This window comes from Culex pipiens, chromosome 3, assembly GCF_016801865.2.
Source record: "Culex pipiens pallens isolate TS chromosome 3, TS_CPP_V2, whole genome shotgun sequence".
NCBI classification, from domain to species: Eukaryota; Metazoa; Arthropoda; class Insecta; order Diptera; family Culicidae; genus Culex; species Culex pipiens.
In genome coordinates, this window is record NC_068939.1 from 31,729,799 (window position 1) to 31,752,348 (window position 22,550).

Consider the following 22,550-nt stretch of genomic DNA (forward strand, 5'->3'; position numbering starts at 1 on the left):
GAACCTGATAAAAATTTACCAGAAACTGATGAATATTTCCCAATTCTTGATGTATTATAACACTTTTTTTGACATAAAATCTATTACCATTTTCTGATGAATATTACCATCATTTTTGCCTTCCTCACCTCAATGAGGAAAGGCTTTAAAATCACTCGAAAAATGAACTTCTTTATTAGACCTCGTAGACCCACCTTCACGTATACCTATCGACTCAGAATCAAATTTTGTACAAATGTCTGTGCGTGTGTCTGGATGTGAGTCCGTGCACCGAAAAATATGCACACGATTATCTCCGGATTGGCTGAACCGATTTCGACCGTTTTGGTCTCATTCGATCCGTCTCGGGGTCCCACAAGACCCTAGTTAATATTATGAAGTTTAGTAAAGTACTTCAAAAGTTATGCTAAGAAAACGATTCCGAATAAAGTCCGGAAGATTGTGAAAAGGGTGGTTTTTGTAAGAAAACCCGTCATGCTATACATTTTTTTAAATGTATTTAAAAGACCTTTCCAACGAGCCCAAAACGTTGAAGATCTTACAATCTTATCAAAAGTTATGAGCACTTAAGTGTTATTTATGCACTTTTTGGAGGCCGGATCTCAAATATTTTGATGAAAACGTTGTCCGGATCCACCATGTGACCTGTCCTTGTATAAGTAATCAAAAGACCTTTCCAATGAGCCTAAAACGTTGAAGATCTGACAACCCTATCAAAAGTTATAACCTCTTAAGTGTTATTTATACACTTTTTTAGGCCGGATCTCAGATATTTTGATAAAAATAAGTCTTTTTATACTCTTTTTTGAGGCTCTGTAGTGTAACTTTATGAATGTAAGGAAGGCACCATCCACCTAAAGGTGGATTAAGCAACGTTTTTTCTTGTATTTCCGTGATTTTTATTATGCTCAACCAAAAAAAAAAGGGCATTGGATGGTTCACTGGGGAATTCTTTGTGTATGATTAAGAGCAATTCCAGCCCAAAACAGGAATTTTTCAGGTACTTTTTTCTCGACCCTCTCCGATTTCAATGAAACTTTGTAGACATGTTATCCTACGCTTATATAAGCCATTTTTTTGTATATGGAGCCAGTTCCACACGATAATGACATTTGAGAAGGGCGTAAGTGTTTTAAATATTTTTGTAATTCGGAATTTAAATATTTCTGTACCTCGAAGCCGTTGCATCGTATCAAAAAGTGGTCAAAGACAAACTTGTAGGAAATTTGACGGGCTTTTCGATAAAAATACACTGAAAGAAAAAAACACTCAACTTTTATGAGTTTTTTTAGATTTTTAAGTATAAAAGCCAAATTTGAGGGGGAGCCCACGATTTTTTTTTCGTTCAAAATTTTTGTGAAGTTAGCTTAAGATGTTACCAAAAGACTCACGAAAAATGCAGGATGGAGCAACTCACCTAAAAAAATACAGAAATCATTTACTGAAACTGTTTTTTTGAAAAGTGCTCTAAACGTCAAAATTTTCAAAAACCGAATACGGGAATCGATTCTCCAGACAATTTTACATATAAGTCTTCATATTGACTACTGTCCTAAGTCCAATCCTTGTGAAGTTACAGCGGTTTTAAAAATAAAAATGTTGAAAAAATAGGTTTTTTGATGGTTTCTGGCAATTTCTATATGACACACTTGATTTTTCAGTCTCGTTAATATTTTTACCGGAAAGCTCGTCCAATTTCCCATAAGTTTGTCTTTGACCACATTTCAATTGGATGTATGGGCTTACAGATATAAGCTAATTTACTGTCCAGGTTACTATAATACACTGAAAAAATATGATGGTTTCAGTTATGAGCAATGTAATTAGCTTATATCTGTAAGCTCATACATCCAATTGAAATGTGGTCAAAGGCAAACTTATGGGAAATTGGACGACCTTTCCGGTAAAAATATTAACGAGACTGAAAAATCAAGTGTGTCATATAGAAATTGCCAAAAACCATCAAAAAACCTATTTTTTCAACATTTTTATTTTTAAAACCGCTGTAACTTCACAAGGATTGGACTTAGGACAGTAGTCAATATGGAGACTTTTATGTAAAATTGTCTGGAAAATCGATTCCCGTATTTGGCTTTTGAAAATTTTGACGTTTAGAGCACTTTTCGAAAAAACAGTTTCAGTAAATGATTTTTGTATTTTTTTAGGTGAGTTGCTCCATCCTGCATTTTTCGTGAGTCTTTTGGTAACATCTTAGGCTATCTTCACAAAAATTTTGAACGAAAAAAAATCGTGGGCTCCCCCTCAAATTTGACTTTTATGCTTAAAAATCAAAAAAACTCATAAAAGTTGAGTGTTTTTTTCTTTCAGTGTATTTTTATCGAAAAGCCCGTCAAATTTCCTACAAGTTTGTCTTTGACCACTTTTTGATACGATGCAACGGCTTCGAGATACAGAAATATTTAAATTCCGAATTACAAAAATATTTAAAACACTTACGCCCTTCTCAAATGTCATTATCGTGTGGAACTGGCTCCATATACACAAAAATGGCTTATAAAAGCGAATGATAACATGTCTACAAAGTTTCATTGAAATTGGAGAGGGTCGGGTACAACCGATTCTCTATTTGGCATGGAATTGCTCTTAAACATTTAAAATTTATAGCATGCATTAAAATTCAATATAATATAATGTCTAAAATTGTTTGGAAAAACAAGGCCGTTGCGAATATTTTCCAAAATTTGTCACAAATATTTTTCGCAAGCCGCAACACGGTCACCCTAACCATTCCTCAAGTGCGTGTTCCGTTCCGGCTGCCAGTTTCGGCCCGCAGCATCTGCAAAAGGTGTCCAATCGAAGCCGAAGAATTCGCTGCGGTCCGAATCGGTTTGACCCCTCCCTGAACTCCCAGGCTTGCCGCGCGTGTGTGCCACCACGCTGAGCAGATCTTCTTCGCCAATGACGACCACTTTTGGCTGATCGTCAGCAGTGCGATGCATTCACGCGGAGAGCAAGATATTTGAATGCAATAAAATGGGGTGGCCAAAAGGTGAAGTTGCTGGCGGCGATTTGAGGGGGAGGAGGAGGATGTAGTTGGTCAGAAGGAACTTGGTAGGGGGAAGGGTGTCCTCGTTCCGAGATTGACATTTAGCCGAAAGTTGGGGTTTTTTTTGCAGCCTGCATGGTTCAATAATGATGAGGCGAATACTTGAAAAAAAGTACTTCAAAAAACGACAACTTTACAGCTCCTGCTGATCTTCGACAACGAGCTGATTGGGATTCTTAAGGAGTTCAGCTGTCATTAAATGATCTGTCATTTTTTTTGAATTATCCGCACATTTTTGATATGATAATTCAGCTCGACAGAAACCTTTGGTCTGATTCTGAAAGAAATAAAAATAAGAAACCCAATTTAGCATTAATTTGTTTCAAGTGTTTCATCTTCTCTCGTACCTTCTCAATGCGATTTTTTTCTGCACTGCCTTGTCGACCTTGCCAGAGCTTGTGCCGAATTGAGAAGGAAGAGGAGATTTGCAGCCCCGCGAAGGTCAAGACCGCTGGCACAGGTTGGAGATGCTGGGCTTAGAGAGCCCCCCCCGACTGGCGGAACATCAGAAGTGATGACGACGGATGTGAGAATCTACCTCTGGGGGCTGCGGATGCTGCTGGGAAAATTGAGATTTGATTGAATTGCTAATACCATTGGACAGTTTGCGGGTTCGCAGCCGGAAAGGGGGTCGGAGAGTTGGGCGAAATTGAGTGGTTTAGAAGAGGTGGCTTGGGGATGAAGATGTTTGGCTTAATTTGTTTTGTTGCCGGTGGTGACTATTGTTGTCCACTGCAATTATTGTCTGACACTTGGTTTTTTAGTTATAAGAATAAGCTGAAATTGTATTTCCGGATCGTTTTTGGTTGCTGGCTGGATTTTTTTTTCATTTATTCATGCATTAACAATTTCAAAAGAACTTATTTAGTAAAAACTAAAAACTAAAAACTAAAAACTAAAAACTAAAAACTAAAAACTAAAAACTAAAAACTAAAAACTAAAAACTAAAAACTAAAAACTAAAAACTAAAAACTAAAAACTAAAAACTAAAAACTAAAAAAACTAAAAACTAAAAACTAAAAACTAAAAACTAAAACTAAAAACTAAAAACTAAAAACTAAAAACTAAAAACTAAAAAACTAAAAACTAAAAACTAAAAACTAAAAACTAAAAACTAAAAACTAAAAACTAAAAACTAAAAACTAAAAACTAAAAACTAAAAACTAAAAACTAAAAACTAAAAACTAAAAACTAAAAACTAAAAAACTAAAAACTAAAAACTAAAAACTAAAAACTAAAAACTAAAAACTAAAAACTAAAAACTAAAAACTAAAAACTAAAAACAAAAAACTAAAAACTAAAAACTAAAAACTAAAAACTAAAAACTAAAAACTAAAAACTAAAAACTAAAAACTAAAAACTAAAAACTAAAAACTAAAAACTAAAAACTAAAAACTAAAAACTAAAAACTAAAAACTAAAAACTAAAAACTAAAAACTAAACACTAAACACTAAACACTAAACACTAAACACTAAACACTAAACACTAAACACTAAACACTAAACACTAAACACTAAACACTAAACACTAAACACTAAACACTAAACACTAAACACTAAACACTAAACACTAAACACTAAACACTAAACACTAAACACTAAACACTAAACACTAAACACTAAACACTAAACACTAAACACTAAACACTAAACACTAAACACTAAACACTAAACACTAAACACTAAACACTAAACACTAAACACTAAACACTAAACACTAAACACTAAACACTAAACACTAAACACTAAACACTAAACACTAAACACTAAACACTAAACACTAAACACTAAACACTAAACACTAAACACTAAACACTAAACACTAAACACTAAACACTAAACACTAAACACTAAACACTAAACACTAAACACTAAACACTAAACACTAAACACTAAACACTAAACACTAAACACTAAACACTAAACACTAAACACTAAACACTAAACACTAAACACTAAACACTAAACACTAAACACTAAACACTAAACACTAAACACTAAACACTAAACACTAAACACTAAACACTAAACACTAAACACTAAACACTAAACACTAAACACTAAACACTAAACACTAAACACTAAACACTAAACACTAAACACTAAACACTAAACACTAAACACTAAACACTAAACACTAAACACTAAACACTAAACACTAAACACTAAACACTAAACACTAAACACTAAACACTAAACACTAAACACTAAACACTAAACACTAAACACTAAACACTAAACACTAAACACTAAACACTAAACACTAAACACTAAACACTAAACACTAAACACTAAACACTAAACACTAAACACTAAACACTAAACACTAAACACTAAACACTAAACACTAAACACTAAACACTAAACACTAAACACTAAACACTAAACACTAAACACTAAACACTAGACACTAAACACTAAACACTAAACACTAAACACTAAACACTAAACACTAAACACTAAACACTAAACACTAAACACTAAACACTAAACACTAAACACTAAACACTAAACACTAAACACTAAACACTAAACACTAAACACTAAACACTAAACACTAAACACTAAACACTAAACACTAAACACTAAACACTAAACACTAAACACTAAACACTAAACACTAAACACTAAACACTAAACACTAAACACTAAACACTAAACACTAAACACTAAACACTAAACACTAAACACTAAACACTAAACACTAAACACTAAACACTAAACACTAAACACTAAACACTAAACACTAAACACTAAACACTAAACACTAAACACTAAACACTAAACACTAAAAACTGAAAACTAAAAACTTTCTAGATTGTGACGAAATGTGAACGCATTCATCCTTCTCTGTAAATTGTGTTTGCAAAAAAGTTTTGAATAGTTTAGAAAACCAAACCAATTGTTTTCGTGATTTCGCAGTTTGAAAAATGAGGGATTTTTTCAAATCGAATTTAGAAAATAAACCATCATGTCAATTTGGCCTGTTGTTAAAAAACCTTAATATGTTTGAGAATGAAATCTCTTAAAACTTGTTGTAATTATTATGCAACTTAAAAAGCAGGAACACAAAATTAATCTTTAAAGTTAAAACTGTCTTTTACTCAGATAATCTCACCCAACATTTCAAGGAGCCCAACTTTTCAGCTTGCATCATTCCAATTGTTCCTCCACCTGCGCTCGGTGACATCTTCTTCGGCGCGGCTTTTGGACAAAGCGGCAAACCTTAACGCTGTGGGCCAGAAGCCACGAAAATTACCATAACACCATCAACCCCTCCCGAAAATAAAGACGATGATTAATCATGTATCGTTAAAAGTGTTTCTCCTCACGTTGGAGATGCATTGCGTGAGAAAATTTTTATATTTTTTTTCTTGTTTCGCTCAACATGAGGGTTCGAAATTTATGCTACAATCATAACTCACCCAATTGACACCCCCGTTCCAAAGAAGAAAGGGAGGAGGGGTGTCAAACCACTGTATGAGGTGCGATTTTAATCGGCGAAAAAGTTCGTATGCCATAAGTATAGCGCAAACTAGTCGGCTTAAAATTTCCATAAATTTAAAGTGAATTTCTACGAGATTGCAGCATGCAGCAGCAACATCATCATCGGATAACGTGCTGTTCACTAGTACCATGTAAAGTGATGCTTTATACAGCCAATTTGCCTGGGGAGGTACAAGGAGGAAAACATGAGGAGAGTGATTGAAAAAATGTGGAATAATTCTTATTTTTTTTTCTTATAACCTGATTTGCTTCAATAAATAGAACTTCAATCAATCAATCATTCACTTTAATCAAGCAAATTCCAACCCAGCAGCGTCACCACCTTCCAGGTCACACAGCAAAATCGGCCCCTCCCCGATGCGCAAATCCATCGCCGTTCACGGTCTCGTGTCACGGAACGTGACCTCGACGAAGCTTTGTTGACCAAAGTATCCAATCCTTTGGTTACTAACCAGTGCCATCCAATAGTCACTGCGCCGTGTATTTACAATATTTAGTCAGAGTCCGGTTTTTTTTACTAAGCAAAAGCAAACTTGCAAGCGTTGATAAATGACCACGCAAGGTAAGCTGGACCTGTCCCAGCCACGGCCGGATTGCGTTAACCCATGGCGCGCGCGCTCGCGGCTGCGAAGATGACCCGGTTCAACTTTTGACTTCTCCTTTTGCATGATTTGTGGGTGGGTGGGTTTTTGACCGAGTGAGCTGCGTGGTGAATACAAGCTTTTTTTTGGGGGGTTGGTGCGAGGTGGATGTGAGAGTTTGAAAGCTTTCAAGCTTTGGTGAGTTTTTACAAGCCTTCAAAAGCTTTGTGGTGAAAATGGTCGCAAAGCTTTTTACTATGAGAGCTTTTTAGCTATTGAAACGATGTTTCACAAATATCCCGATCGTATGCAACATTTAACTGGAAGTGATCGATCGTTATGTTTTCGAGTTACAGTGGTTCACAAACTTAGTTCAAACATTTCTTGAAAATGTCAAACAATTCTTTCAAATGTCAGATTCAAGTTCATATTATTTATAAATCGGGCTATCAAGTTTGAAGTTGACTGTGTTTTTCAAGAGGACTATATTATGAAATGGTACAAATGTCTTAATTAAAACATAAAACTTTATTGAATTCATCGTGTCATAGTTTTCATCTTATTTAAATCGATTTAAGTCGATAATTGAGCATAATGGTTTGCTTTTACCTTCATGTGGAAGCTTTTCTTGCAATCTTTCGATTGATGTACAGACCGGCTGTATATTGCTACGTTTTATATCAAGTTTTTAAAGAAAAACCCTTGAAATCCACAAATTCGGAACACTTTTTTCTTACGATGTAAACAAACTTGTTTTTCTCTCCCGAAGTACGTTTTTTTTTACAAAATAATGACTTCACACTCTAAAACCAATCAAACTCATGCTTAGTAATGTTTTATGAGTGCTCTGATAACTTTTTTTGTGAAAATATCAGTTAATTTCAGGTGTTCTACAATTGTGGGAGGAACAGGCAATTTGGAGGCAATTTGCTGCTCCGGATAAAATACTCTTGGAAGGCAGGTTTTTGTTTAAAACTACTACTTTCACTAGTGAAATTGCAAGAGAATGTCCAAAGAAAGGTCCTAAAAATAGTAGGGTCGACAGAAAATTACCACAAAAGTGTTCCAAATTTGTGGGTCTTCCGAATATGTGAGATGACTGTAATTGAATCACAAAAAAATCGATGTCTTATTTTTCACCCATAAACTACGTTAACCCTCTACAACCCAACCCCACCTCCAAACGGGTTCCGATCTAAAAAAGAAAAAGAAATCCATTTTCAATAAGTTATGATCTTTAAAAAGCATTGAAAAAAGGACTCTTAAAATAAAAAAAAATAAAGTTGGAAGTGTAACTTGTTTAACGTAACTTTGAAAATGTTTTAAGAAAATGTTATTTTTTGGGGTCAACTTTGGCTGTGTTTCTTACTAAAATTTACCTTATATTAAGAGAAAATAAGTATGCAGCAATTTTTGTAGTGTACCAGACTATGCCTCTTAACATTTTTTTTACAATTTAAATGATAATGGTATCGTTTTATAATAGAAAATAACAAGCAAACTATTTAAAAAGTGACTGAAAAATACGAAAAAAAAACTAGATAGGCAAAAGGTAATAATATAAGGTGGTAGAGTGAGCATAAAACTGTCAGAAACAAACATAAACTAAACAAGATAAATGCAAATTAAAACATTAAAAATAAAACAAGAAAAAAATAAAAAAAAAACAAGAGAAGTAAAGTTTTTTATAAAAAAAAAAGTTGCTCAAAATGACCTCCTGAACACGAGAAAAAAAAAATGTGGGCAGTAGAGGATTGAAGCGATCTCGAATTTTTAAATTCAAGATGGCGGCCAAAATGACAGCGATTAACTTTTGAAAAAATGCATTATGTAATTTAATAGGTAATTAACTATTCAAATTTGACTAAAATAGGGTCGCAGAACTCGATTTACGTGTGAAAATTAGGAAAATCAAAAATTTTGTTCGTGATTCCATTATCTTAGGTCCCATACAAATCTTTGGATAATCTAGGCTGTAAATGAAATGTATAGTAATAAACATACAAATGACAAAAAAAACTTTAACAGATCTTACTATTGATTTTTTATGGATTTGATATCTCCAGTAAAGTTGAAGTTATTTAGTCTAAAACATTTTTTTTAAATATTTGATGTTTTCAATATTAAAAGTTATTAAAAGTTATGAATTATATTGCAAAAGTAACATTAAAATTGTAACCAAAAGTTTTCTTTTTTCAAAATGCACTATTTCAAGTTTCAAATATTTTTTTAAATTTGTTTAAAGTCAAACTATTTTCAACTTGTACTTGAGTGATTCGCTTTGAATTCACAAATTGACATATCTGTGTTTTTTTTATCTTTTTTTTCTTTTATTTCTTTTTTTTTTCTTCAAAATATTTCAAATACATCTTCTGAGCCACAGTGCGTGATGATGCAATATCTGGTTTAGGATACTTAATTTAAACAAAATGTCGAAAGACTGAAAAAAAAATCATTTTTTCAAGAAAAATATAATTTTCAATCGAAAAGTATTCCACACTTTAAAAAAAATGTGCAGTTTCAAAGTTGTAACTTTTAAGTTTTAATTTTAGAGCGCTCTTCGTTTTTTTTTCTTTCTGAACTTTTGAAAATCGGGCTATTAATCCCTGAAATACAGCAGTACTGAGAATTCGAATCAACGAATGTTTTTTTTTCAAATGTTTTACCTAATTAGCATGTTTAGCAACTTGGTATTGACTTTTTTTTAAACTAGGATCCAGTCAATAATCAAAATAATTATGCTCAACAATACCAAATTGAATTTTGGATTGTTCCAAGGGTTGTTCTGTGTGTCTAAAGACACGATATACGGTGATATTTGAGGAATAAATGTGGCTTAAAAAAAGAATAAATATTTATCATTACATCTAATTTATTTTGATGTAATGGGGAACTGTAAATCATAGGGATCTAAAAATTTTAAATAATTATAAGTAATGGGTAATTCTTTACCAACTCACACAAAATCGGAAAAAAATGCCCCGACCCCTCTTCGATTTGCGTCTATCTCATCACCGTTTCAGGCTGCAAATTATTGAAAAACACCACACCACAAAAATGTAAGGGGTCGTACCGCCCCTCCGTCACGAGATATCAAAAAACGGACCTCGGATTCGTGATCAGGGACAAAAGTTACCCCTAAGGACAAAGTTTCACGCAAATCGAAGAGGGGTCGGGGCAACTGTTGTGTGAGTTGGCGGAGAATTACCCTCTTAAGGTTCATGCGTCCCCTCGAATGAAGAATTTGAAAAAAAATCAATAAACATGAAGTGAATTGGAGTGGTTAGCCTTTTGTGTGAGATTGTCAAGATTAAAAAAATCAATTTAAACGTTTTTATTATTCGTAAATTGACCTGAAAGGAATGATTGATTGCATCTGTTCCCACGTAGCACAAAAGTATATAATCCAAGTAAAGTCAATAAATTTGATCACTTTACGGCACTACTTTAGTAAAACGTCATTATACAGTAGCCCACGGTCGGTCAGCATCCCATCGAAAAGTCCCACAATAAATTGACTCAGCTTTGTGGTTAATGATAACGATTTTGTCTTCAACGTCGCCCAAAACAGGTTGAACCGTTTGTTTATCAGCTCATCCTCATCGCGTGTGGGCAAACACGCTACACACTGATGCTGAATTAATTTCCCATTTTGAATAATCTAATCGTGTTACTACTAGAGTAGAGGGAAATCGACAGTTTGACTTAGTCTAATTTTCCCACCATATTTTGGCTTAATTTGGAAATTCAAATCAGTCGGAAGTTTTAACATGACTTGCAAAAAAATATCCAGATGTTGTTGACAAGTTTGACTAATAGTGGAGTTTAACTAATCGGGGTGAACCTGACTATGCATAATCAAATTGCATTTTCTTAATATTGAAAACGGCAAGGATTTCTTTTCACGACTATCCATTTCAGAGTGTGAAAAAAAGTTGAAATTAATTTGGTCAATTTTATTGTCACTTTTTATCGTTTTATCGCTATCGGCTATAAAATCCTACCTCTTAAAATCTATCGTTTCTATACACTGAGATGACTGTGGTAACCTTGGTAGTAAAAATTAATCACTTTTCACTGCTTTTTTTTCTGTGCTACGTAGTTGGAGAGTATTTTTTGTTCGGTGCATCGTCACCGTGAAAATTTTACGCTAATAAATTCACGGTGATGATTCGTTTCAGTGTCGAAATGTCAAAGCACAGATAAACAGATGAAGCACTTTAGTTTCGACCGTTTCAAAGTGTGTTCATCTGCTCATCTTCTGCAAACTAATTTAACTTATTGCAATCCTAAATGTCTAGTTATTCTGCGAGTGAGCTTCGATGTACCGGAGGGCGCGCAGGATGTAGTCCGGGATGGGGGGTGGCGTCGGCAGGTGCACTCCCTGCGGGTGGTATCCGTTCTCGTCGGCGGTGTAGGTCAGCACAATCGGAACGCCATCGTCGCCGACCCACGAGGCCGAACCCTGCACCGATTGGCCACCCTGGCCGCTTTCCTCGGCCTGGATGCCGTTGCTGGTGGAAAACTTCCACGCGTACTTGCCGTCCGGTTCCAGGACGTTCTCCTGCGTCAGGATGTTGGCCCGGGCGTCGTCGGCGGAGGGGGCGCACGCCACCAGGGTGGCGAAGGTGAGTACGGTTACGGAGAGAACCTGGAATGAAATGAAAATTTTATGAATGTGCTGAATCATGTAAGATTTTTGTTTCTTAACAAACTGTTAATTTGGTGAGCTTAATCTAAAAAAATGAATAAACAGGTAAACAAAACGAAATTCTGATCAATTTAACCCTTAACTTTTATTTATCTTTCATAATTTATAATAATTATATTATAGGCATTTATCATCAGCATTTATTTTTGTTTGTAATTGATAGGCATAATTAGGTCTGTTATTTTGCTTATTTGGAATTTTTCGTATTTTTTAGTAACATTTTATTTTTGCGTTTAAGCAAATTGAGTACAATATAGTTACTGAAAGTTTTGACATTAATAGTAAAAATACTGGATATTAAACATAAGCATAGGTGCCCACCCGCAGTTGCTACTCCGTTATTGACCAGGACCTCCAGAAGTTACATCCACGAGCCGTGGAAGATGAGTGGGTGCTATCTTTCCTCGCTTCGCAACTTCTCAAAGGCCCCTATCATGCTGATCAATACCGGCGCCGGCCACGACCAGTGGTAGGGTCACGGGGAAGTGGATGGGAATGTTAGTCCGATACTTGAGTGATAGAGACCGCCCAATGGACTGCTTCTCCGACAAAGTATCACATGAGTTTGAATAGACAAAAGGTCGAAAGGATAAATGGACGAAAGAATAATAGGTCAAATATTCGTTTTTTTTTTAATTGAGTATAATATTTAGTTCAAAAAGTGTTTCATGAAAACAACATCAGCATCATTTGTTACCCTACCCAGCGAATCAAAATGATAAAAATGAAATTGGTGAAAATGAAATGGTAAATATGATACATTTTGCATATTCTACACTCCACAATAAATTTTGATTCAAAATGTTTGAAAAGGAATGTTTGGAAATAAAATAAAAAAAATATTTGGGGCAGACGGTTAGTTAATTAGTTAACATTTTTGGAAGAGGTAACTCCAACTTTCTGTTCGTTGGATCAAGTTAAATCTTACTTGAAAAGCCAAAATTGACTCAATTTAAGAAAGTTGGTAAAAATAGGGTCATACACCCTTTATTTATTTATTTATTTTTTATTTTTTTATATTTTTTTATTTTTAATCATATTACATAACAGAATGACTTGATGGAATGGAAAACTCACAATAGCTATATCTGAAACAAGATAACAGAATTTAATTTATTTTGAAGTAGCTTCTTATGTTAACCAAGAATAGAGAAAAACTCAAAAATATTCCAAAAAAGAATAAATTATTTTGACAATACAGAGACTCAAAAAAATCAGGAAAATTATTTTCAAAAAATGGATAAACTAACAAAAATATAACAGAATCCAGAAAAAAATGAAAGAATATCAAATTCTTCATTTTATTTTTTCGTTAAGGCCGATGCAAATATTAAAAAAAGTTTTTGTCCCTCGGCCCTGGCCGACAAAAAAATAAAAAAATAAAAAAATTTAAATAACAAGCCATAGTCTTCAAATTTAAATGAAAAAAGTGTTTTAAAATGCATTTTACACTAGTTCAGTTGTTTTGCAATCATTAGTTTTCAAAAAATCTAAGATCTGACAAAAACAAAAATTGTATCGAAAAAAAAGGTTTTGCATCGAAAATTTTCAAAAAATCTTAAGAGCGAGTCCACGAACAGGGCATACCCCTTTGTATGGGACGTCGTTTGGACCTCACCAATCTGCCTGAAATTTTCAGGGGTTGTTTGTACATATAAAACTAGCATCTGGCCAAAATATGAGCACTCTAGGTCAACGGGAAGTGGGGCAAATCGGGACACAAAGTTTGAAGGTTCAAAAACGTAAAAAATCTTAAAAAGACTATAACTTAGGCAAAATTCAATTTAATTTCAAAATTCAAAATGCATCTTGAAGGGCTTCAAAAATGCAACAAAATGCAGGGTAGAGCATGCTAAAAATGATTTTAAACGCAGAAGAATGTATTTTAATTTGATTTCAGCTGGTTGCACTTGAATTTTCATTGAAATTTTGAAGTTTATTGTAAAAATATTTTTTTTGCCCCCTGATTTTTCGGGCCAATTTTGAAGGGGGGGGTGACAAAAACTTTTAAAAATATTTGTACCAGCCTAAGACCTTTTCATAACTGACAAAACAATTACTGAAATATTATTATTTTTTGAATAAAAATAAACTGAAACATTAAAGAGACAAAAAATATTTTAAACGAATTTAAATTTGTACGATTTATGATAGTATTATGACTTATCTCATTCAGTTTTTTTTAAGATCTGTTTAAGATTGAAAAGGTAAAAAAAAAATAGTAAAACATGAATAAGACCGTTGCAAATTTTTTACATTGTTTATATTGACCTTTTCCCTCCTCCACCCTTCCTTCAAAATCAGCCCGGGAAATCAGAAAAAATATCTTTTCGAAAAACTTCAAAATTTTATTGCAAATCAAAGTCTATTGAATTGAAAACAATTTGGAACGCATGCTCCTGCATTTATAATTTGTACGTTTGGGATCATTAATAAATATTCAATGTATTTGTAAATTTCCGATGCATTGTATAGCATCATGTTTTTTCTGAAAAAAAAAGTTCATCAATGCTTAGATATTTGAAGAAGGTATGCTTGTAATTTAAATTTTTACATTTTTCTTTTTTCTTCCTTCGGTTAGAGTAAAGGGAAATACCCTTCAAAAAATATTTTCAACGGCCTATGTAATTTAAAAAATGGAAAAACTAATTGTAAAAAAAATGTTTTTTAATGAAATCGTTTAAAATATGTTTGACCTCAGACTATTTCTTGAAAAACATTTTTAAGAATGGGATCAATCATAAACTACGTGGACGCTTTTTTGCAATGTCAGACCACTCCCCCTCCCTCTCCCGCCCCTTCGTGGGCAATATCCTTTAGTCTCACATCCTGTGTCTCAGAAAGTTTATGAGTCAAATAACACTATACTTCCATTTTTGAACCAAGATTTTTTTTATTTGGCTGTACATTTTCTAATTGATATTCACGACAAGTATTGCAATCATCTCCATGAATTTATTTTTCAAATGACAAAAATATCTTCAAACAATATGAGATTTTTAAATTATGATTTTTCCAAAGCATTTTTTTTTACTGAAAAGTAGCATTTTTGATTTTTTTTTATTTACCATCGTTAACAGAATGTATTTATTTTACAATTTGGAGTTTTTAAATTATTTATTCAATTTAATGTCGACAGAATGATTTTGTTTTTCTAGTTATTTGTTAACAATAAGCAGCAAAATAATTTCAAAATCGTTTCTTCTATGCAATTACCTTTTATTAGGTTTTTTAAATTTCCTTCAAACTATTAAATTTTTTAAACGACAGATTTGCTGAATATTTATGATGACAACAATTGCCACACACACATTCGTTTTTGTTGTCAGAAGTGCACTTTTCATGGTTTTTTTTTTGCATTCAACCAAATTTGTAATTTTGCGAGCATTAGATAGGTAATAATTGTTGCACATTAGGGTGACAAGAAAAATTGAAAATTTCGGAAAATCGCAAGAGATACTCCCTGGATCGATTTTTTAGGCAAAAACAAGTAACTGTGCCAATTTTGAGCCAAATCGGTTAAGGCTAAGGGGTCGCTTTACATCGTTGAAGTTTATATGTGGAAAATCGCAAAAATGTATGGGGGAAAACATCGCTTCAGGATTTTTGCAGCAGGTGGCGCAGATCTCGCCCAAAATTGTCCAAGTGTGAGATTCTTGTAGGAAATTTAATTACCTACAACTTTGTAGAAGGGTGCAAGACGGTCCGAGTTGATCCTGATGAGTTATTAGCAATGCGATGAAAAGAAATCGGCTTATATACTTGAAAGTATACAAGGGTATCAGAGGGTATCTCTGATGTCGATTTTTTTTATTGTCACCCTATTGCACATCCTTCTCAATTTCGGACTAGGTCTGGAGGACAAAATTTTTGAGTAATATTTGTCATTGCAAAAACAAAAGTAATGTATAATGGTTAATGAACCCTATACATCAGAAATATTTGAACATCGCAATGAACATCGAATTTTGAGCTTACTTTGATTCAAGCGACACTGGACCCAATTTTTAATTAGGTGAAGTGAATTATATATGTTATGTTAAAATTTTACACATTTCGACTCTTAATAAGTCACATAAAACGTGGAAATTTAGTAAAAAATTAAGTTATAAGAAATTGGAAAATTTAAAGCAATTCATTCAATCACAATTTCTAAACCAATTGCACAGTTGCACAAAATCTGCTTGTTTGCATTTAACTATGCTTTAACTTCACAAAACATTCAACAAATGTTGCTAATTCAGTGTTAGTTTGCTTTCCCAAAATGAACCAACCTAAATCATCACCATCAGTGATCTACTTATTCTATAAAATCGTGAGAGACCAATTTTACTGAAAATTTGATCCGATCGAGTTATTGGAACAACAGCTCATTTCTACTTGAAACAGCCCAGTTAGCCGACCAGTGTCAACCACTTCATCCTCGACCTTCACGGAATGGTCCGCCAACGGTGAACTTGAAACCAAGGGTCAGTCCATCGTGATACAATAAATCCTTCTATTATCACGGTCCCAGCTGAACGATTGCTGGAATCACACTTTTTTTTTTGTTCAAAACTCATATCTATCGTTTCCATTCATCGTCGTTCCTTCAATTAACACAAATCTCCAAATAAATTCCATTAACCTGGCCGGCTAATTAGCACTTCCTTTTGCGGCTCAACGTCCAGTTCTCGGAATTTGGCACTCCTTTATCACTAAATGGCTCACCACTTTCATCATTTTGGCTTCTTGTTTTCACACTGCTACTACTCCTTAAGTCACTTATCACACTGTGGCTGCTGCTGCTGCTAAATGCTGACTTTAAGCTTTGTTCTAGTTTGCCCCTCGAGCTGATACTGATCATGAATTTGGGAGAACATCTGCTTTTTATATGTGCGGCACCCAAAATGAAATTCATCCTCCAAAGCCCCAAAAAACCACCGTCAAGCCAAAACGGGGTGGCAGGTGAGATTCTGGTGAAACTGGTGACGATGGTGGTGGTGGTGGTGGTAGTGCCTTAGTTTTCCCTCCATCTTGGTGGCGATATATTCGGCACCTCTACGCTACGATGATCTCTTGCGGGTCAATCCGTTTGACATTGTGGGATAATGCTATCCACGCAGTAGGGCGGTTGGTGCCGTATTGACATCAAAGGAAAATTCAAAAGATAAATAATGCTTCGAAAGCAACCTAAAAAAATTTAAAGAAAACGCAATGATAAAATAACTAAATAATATTAAATTTTAGTTTCATTGAATCGAATTGATAATATTAAGAGATTAAAGAAACTTCTTAAAAATGTCAAAAAACATGAATAATGTAAAAAAAAACTTGAAAAAAAGAATATCTCATGCATTATCCAAATCTTTTGAGACATCTAAAAAACAAACTCAAAATTAAACTAAGAGTTCTAAACTTCAGAAAATAATGCAAAGGATGAAAGTAATAAAAATTGACTATAAATACAAATTTTGATTTAACATTTTGAAAAAAAAACCCAAATCTTAAAAATGAAAAACGTGGTGAAAACTCAACAAAAAAGAAGTAAAATTAAATGCAAACTCGATAATATAAATTGTAAATGAATGCAAGCTAAACAAAATTTCAATAAAAATTCGATTACAAAAATAAATCCGAAATCACTGAAAATTCAAAACTGATTCACAAAAAAAATAATTGAAGATTCAATTTCAAGTTAAATGAACATTTAGTTAACGTTAATCTATGAATATCTAATTGTTACTCTAACAAAATTCAATCGTAATAAAATTAAAATTAAATTCCTTAAAAACCAGATATGAAAAGTAATTTAATTAAGTAAAAAATTAAAAGTAATTTGTTTAATAAATAAAAACCACTTAAAAATAGAAGAAAAAAAAGCATGTGTTGAAAATTAAAAAAAAGTAAATCAATAATTTACTGAAAATAAAACAAACAAAGAAAACTCACATGAAAATGATATAAAAATCAAGTAACATTCATTCAATAAGAAATAAAATAAAAATAAAAATGGATGCAAACAAAACTTAATTGAAATGAACTCCAAGAAAAATAATTTAAGTTAAATAATAAAAATAAAATATGAACGATAATTCAATGAAAATTAATAAAAATTCAATGAAAATTAATGAAAATTCAATAGAAATTCAATAAAAATTCAATAAAAAAAAGTTCAAAAAACATTCAAAGAAAAAAAAAATCTAACCGCATGTTCTTCCAGGATGCTTTCTACGGACTGGCTGCGCTTGTGTTCTATTAGATTAGATTAGATTAGATTGGATTAAAAACATTCAAAGAAAATTGAAAGAAAATTCAAAGAGAATTCATAAAAAATTCAAAGCATATTCAAAGAATATTCAAAGAAAATTCAAAGAAAATTCAAAGAAAATTCAAAGAAAATTCAAAGAAAATTCAAAGAAAATTCAAAGAAAATTCAAAGAAAATTCAAAGAAAATTCAAAGAAAATTCAAAGAAAATTCAAAGAAAATTCAAAGAAAATTCAAAGAAAATTCAAAGAAAATTCAAAGAAAATTCAAAGAAAATTCAAAGAAAATTCAAAGAAAATTCAAAGAAAATTCAAAGAAAATTCAAAGAAAATTCAAAGAAAATTCAAAGAAAATTCAAAAAAAATACAAAGAAAATTCAAAGAAAATTCAAAGAAAATTCAAAGAAAATTCAAAGAAAATTCAAAGAAAATTCCAAGAAAATTAAAAAAAAATTCAAAGAAAATTCAAAGAAAATTCAAAGAAAATTCCAAGAAAATTCAAAGAAAATTCAAAGAAAATTCCAAGAAAATTCAAAGAAAATTCAAAGAAAATTCCAAGAAAATTCAATGAAAATTCAAAGAAAATTCAAACAAAATTCATAGAAAATTCAAAAAAAATACAAAGAAAATTCAAAGAAAATTCAAAGAAAATTCAAAGAAAATTCAAAGAAAATTCAAAGAAAATTCCAAGAAAATTAAAAAAAAATTCAAAGAAAATTCAAAGAAAATTCAAAGAAAATTCCAAGAAAATTCAAAGAAAATTCAAAGAAAATTCCAAGAAAATTCAAAGAAAATTCAAAGAAAATTCATAGAAAATTCAAAGAAAATTCAAAGAAAATTCAAAGAAAATTCAAAGAAAATTCAAAGAAAATTCAAAGAAAATTCAAAGAAAATTCAAAGAAAATTCAAAGAAAATTCAAAGAAAATTCAAAGAAAATTCAAAGAAAATACAAAGAAAATTCAAAGAAAATTCAAAGAAAATTCAAAGAAAATTTAAAGAAAATTCAAAGAAAATTCAAAGAAAATTCAAAGAAAATTCAAAGAAAATTCAAAGAAAATTCAAATAAAAATTAAGGAAAAATCCAAGGAAAATTCAAAGAAAATTCAAAGAAAATTCAAAGAAAATTCAAAGAAAATTCAAAGAAAATTCAAAGAAAATTCAATGAAAATTCAAAGAAAATTCAAAGAAAATTCATAGAAAATTCAAAAAAAATACAAAGAAAATTCAAAGAAAATTCAAAGAAAATTCAAAGAAAATTCAAAGAAAATTCCAAGAAAATTAAAAAAAAATTCAAAGAAAATTCAAAGAAAATTCAAAGAAAATTCCAAGAAAATTCAAAGAAAATTCAAAGAAAATTCCAAGAAAATTCAAAGAAAATTCAAAGAAAATTCATAGAAAATTCAAAGAAAATTCCAAGAAAATTCAAAGAAAATTCAAAGAAAATTCAAAGAAAATTCAAAGAAAATTCAAAGAAAATACAAAGAAAATTCAAAGAAAATTCAAAGAAAATTCAAAGAAAATTCAAAGAAAATTCAAAGAAAATTCAAAGAAAATTCAAAGAAAATACAAAGAAAATTCAAAGAAAATTCAAAGAAAATTCAAAGAAAATTTAAAGAAAATTCAAAGAAAATTCAAAGAAAATTCAAAGAAAATTCAAAGAAAATTCAAAGAAAATTCAAAGAAAATTCCAAGAAAATTCAAAGAAAATTCAAAGAAAAATCAAAGAAAATTCAAAGAAAATTCAAAGAAAATTCAAAGAAAATTCAATGAAAATTCAAAGAAAATTCAAACAAAATTCATAGAAAATTCAAAAAAAATACAAAGAAAATTCAAAGAAAATTCAAAGAAAATTCAAAGAAAATTCAAAGAAAATTCAAAGAAAATTCAAAGAAAATTCCAAGAAAATTAAAAAAAAATTCAAAGAAAATTCAAAGAAAATTCAAAGAAAATTCCAAGAAAATTCAAAGAAAATTCAAAGAAAATTCCAAGAAAATTCAAAGAAAATTCAAAGAAAATTCATAGAAAATTCAAAGAAAATTCAAAGAAAATTCAAAGAAAATTCAAAGAAAATTCAAAGAAAATTCAAAGAAAATTCAAAGAAAATTCAAAGAAAATTCAAAGAAAATTCAAAGAAAATTCAAAGAAAATTCAAAGAAAATTCAAAGAAAATACAAAGAAAATTCAAAGAAAATTCAAAGAAAATTCAAAGAAAATTTAAAGAAAATTCAAAGAAAATTCAAAGAAAATTCAAAGAAAATTCAAAGAAAATTCAAAGAAAATTCAAAGAAAATTCCAAGAAAATTCAAAGAAAATTCAAAGAAAAATCAAAGAAAATTCAAAGAAAATTCAAAGAAAATTCAAAGAAAATTCAATGAAAATTCAAAGAAAATTCAAACAAAATTCATAGAAAATTCAAAAAAAATACAAAGAAAATTCAAAGAAAATTCAAAGAAAATTCAAAGAAAATTCAAAGAAAATTCAAAGAAAATTCCAAGAAAATTAAAAAAAAATTCAAAGAAAATTCAAAGAAAATTCAAAGAAAATTCCAAGAAAATTCAAAGAAAATTCAAAGAAAATTCCAAGAAAATTCAAAGAAAATTCAAAGAAAATTCATAGAAAATTCAAAGAAAATTCAAAGAAAATTCAAAGAAAATTCAAAGAAAATTCAAAGAAAATTCAAAGAAAATTCAAAGAAAATTCAAAGAAAATTCAAAGAAAATTCAAAGAAAATTCAAAGAAAATTCAAAGAAAATTCAATGAAAATACATAGAAAATTCAAAGAAAATTCAAAGAAAATTCAAAGAAAATTTAAAGAAAATTCAAAGAAAATTCAAAGAAAATTCAAAGAAAATTCAAAGAAAATTCAAAGAAAATTCAAAGAAAATTCCAAGAAAATTCAAAGAAAATTCAAAGAAAAATCAAAGAAAATTCAAAGAAAATTCAAAGAAAATTCAAAGAAAATTCAATGAAAATTCAAAGAAAATTCAAACAAAATTCATAGAAAATTCAAAAAAAATACAAAGAAAATTCAAAGAAAATTCAAAGAAAATTCAAAGAAAATTCAAAGAAAATTCCAAGAAAATTAAAAAAAAATTCAAAGAAAATTCAAAGAAAATTCAAAGAAAATTCCAAGAAAATTCAAAGAAAATTCAAAGAAAATTCCAAGAAAATTCAAAGAAAATTCAAAGAAAATTCATAGAAAATTCAAAGAAAATTCAAAGAAAATTCAAAGAAAATTCAAAGAAAATTCAAAGAAAATTCAAAGAAAATTCAAAGAAAATTCAAAGAAAATTCAAAGAAAATTCAAAGAAAATTCAAAGAAAATTCAAAGAAAATACAAAGAAAATTCAAAGAAAATTCAAAGAAAATTCAAAGAAAATTTAAAGAAAATTCAAAGAAAATTCAAAGAAAATTCAAAGAAAATTCAAAGAAAATTCAAAGAAAATTCAAAGAAAATTCCAAGAAAATTCAAAGAAAATTCAAAGAAAAATCAAAGAAAATTCAAAGAAAATTCAAAGAAAATTCAAAGAAAATTCAATGAAAATTCAAAGAAAATTCAAACAAAATTCATAGAAAATTCAAAAAAAATACAAAGAAAATTCAAAGAAAATTCAAAGAAAACTCAAAGAAAATTCAAAGAAAATTCAAAGAAAATTCAAAGAAAATTCAAAGAAAATTCAAAGAAAATTCAAAGAAAATTCAAAGAAAATTCAAAGAAAATTCAAAGAAAATTCAAAGAAAATTCAAAGAAAATTCAAAGAAAATTCAAAGAAAATACAAAGAAAATTCAAAGAAAATTCAAAGAAAATTCAAAGAAAATTTAAAGAAAATTCAAAGAAAATTCAAAGAAAATTCAAAGAAAATTCAAAGAAAATTCAAAGAAAATTCAAAGAAAATTCCAAGAAAATTCAAAGAAAATTCAAAGAAAAATCAAAGAAAATTCAAAGAAAATTCAAAGAAAATTCAAAGAAAATTCAATGAAAATTCAAAGAAAATTCAAACAAAATTCATAGAAAATTCAAAAAAAATACAAAGAAAATTCAAAGAAAATTCAAAGAAAACTCAAAGAAAATTCAAAGAAAATTCAAAGAAAATTCAAAGAAAATTCAAAGAAAATTCAAAGAAAATTCAAAGAAAATTCAAAGAAAATTCAAAGAAAATTCAAAGAAAATTCAAAGAAAATTCAAAGAAAATTCAAAGAAAATTCAAAGAAAATTCAAAGAAAATTCAAAGAAAATTCAAAGAAAATTCAAAGAAAATTCAAAGAAAATTCAAAGAAAATTCAAAGAAAATTCAAAGAAAATTCAAAGAAAATTCAAAGAAAATTCAAAGAAAATTCAAAGAAAATTCAAAGAAAATTCAAGGAAAATTCAAAGAAAATTCAAAGAAAATTCAAAGAAAATTCAAAGAAAATTCAAAGAAAATTCAAAGAAAAT

General features: G+C 30.2%; 1 protein-coding gene across 1 annotated transcript; it reads right to left on the reverse strand.

The window, feature by feature from the left end:
* Window positions 1–11,096: 11,096 nt before the first annotated feature.
* Window positions 11,097–16,696, reverse strand: LOC120420579 (pupal cuticle protein Edg-78E-like). The gene is made up of 2 exons (XM_039583659.2): window positions 16,577–16,696; window positions 11,097–11,806 (listed from the first exon to the last, which is right to left on the reverse strand). The coding sequence occupies exons 1-2, from the start codon at window positions 16,586–16,588 to the stop codon at window positions 11,453–11,455; spliced, it is 366 nt and encodes a 121-aa protein (XP_039439593.1). The 5' UTR covers window positions 16,589–16,696; the 3' UTR covers window positions 11,097–11,452.
* Window positions 16,697–22,550: the final 5,854 nt, after the last annotated feature.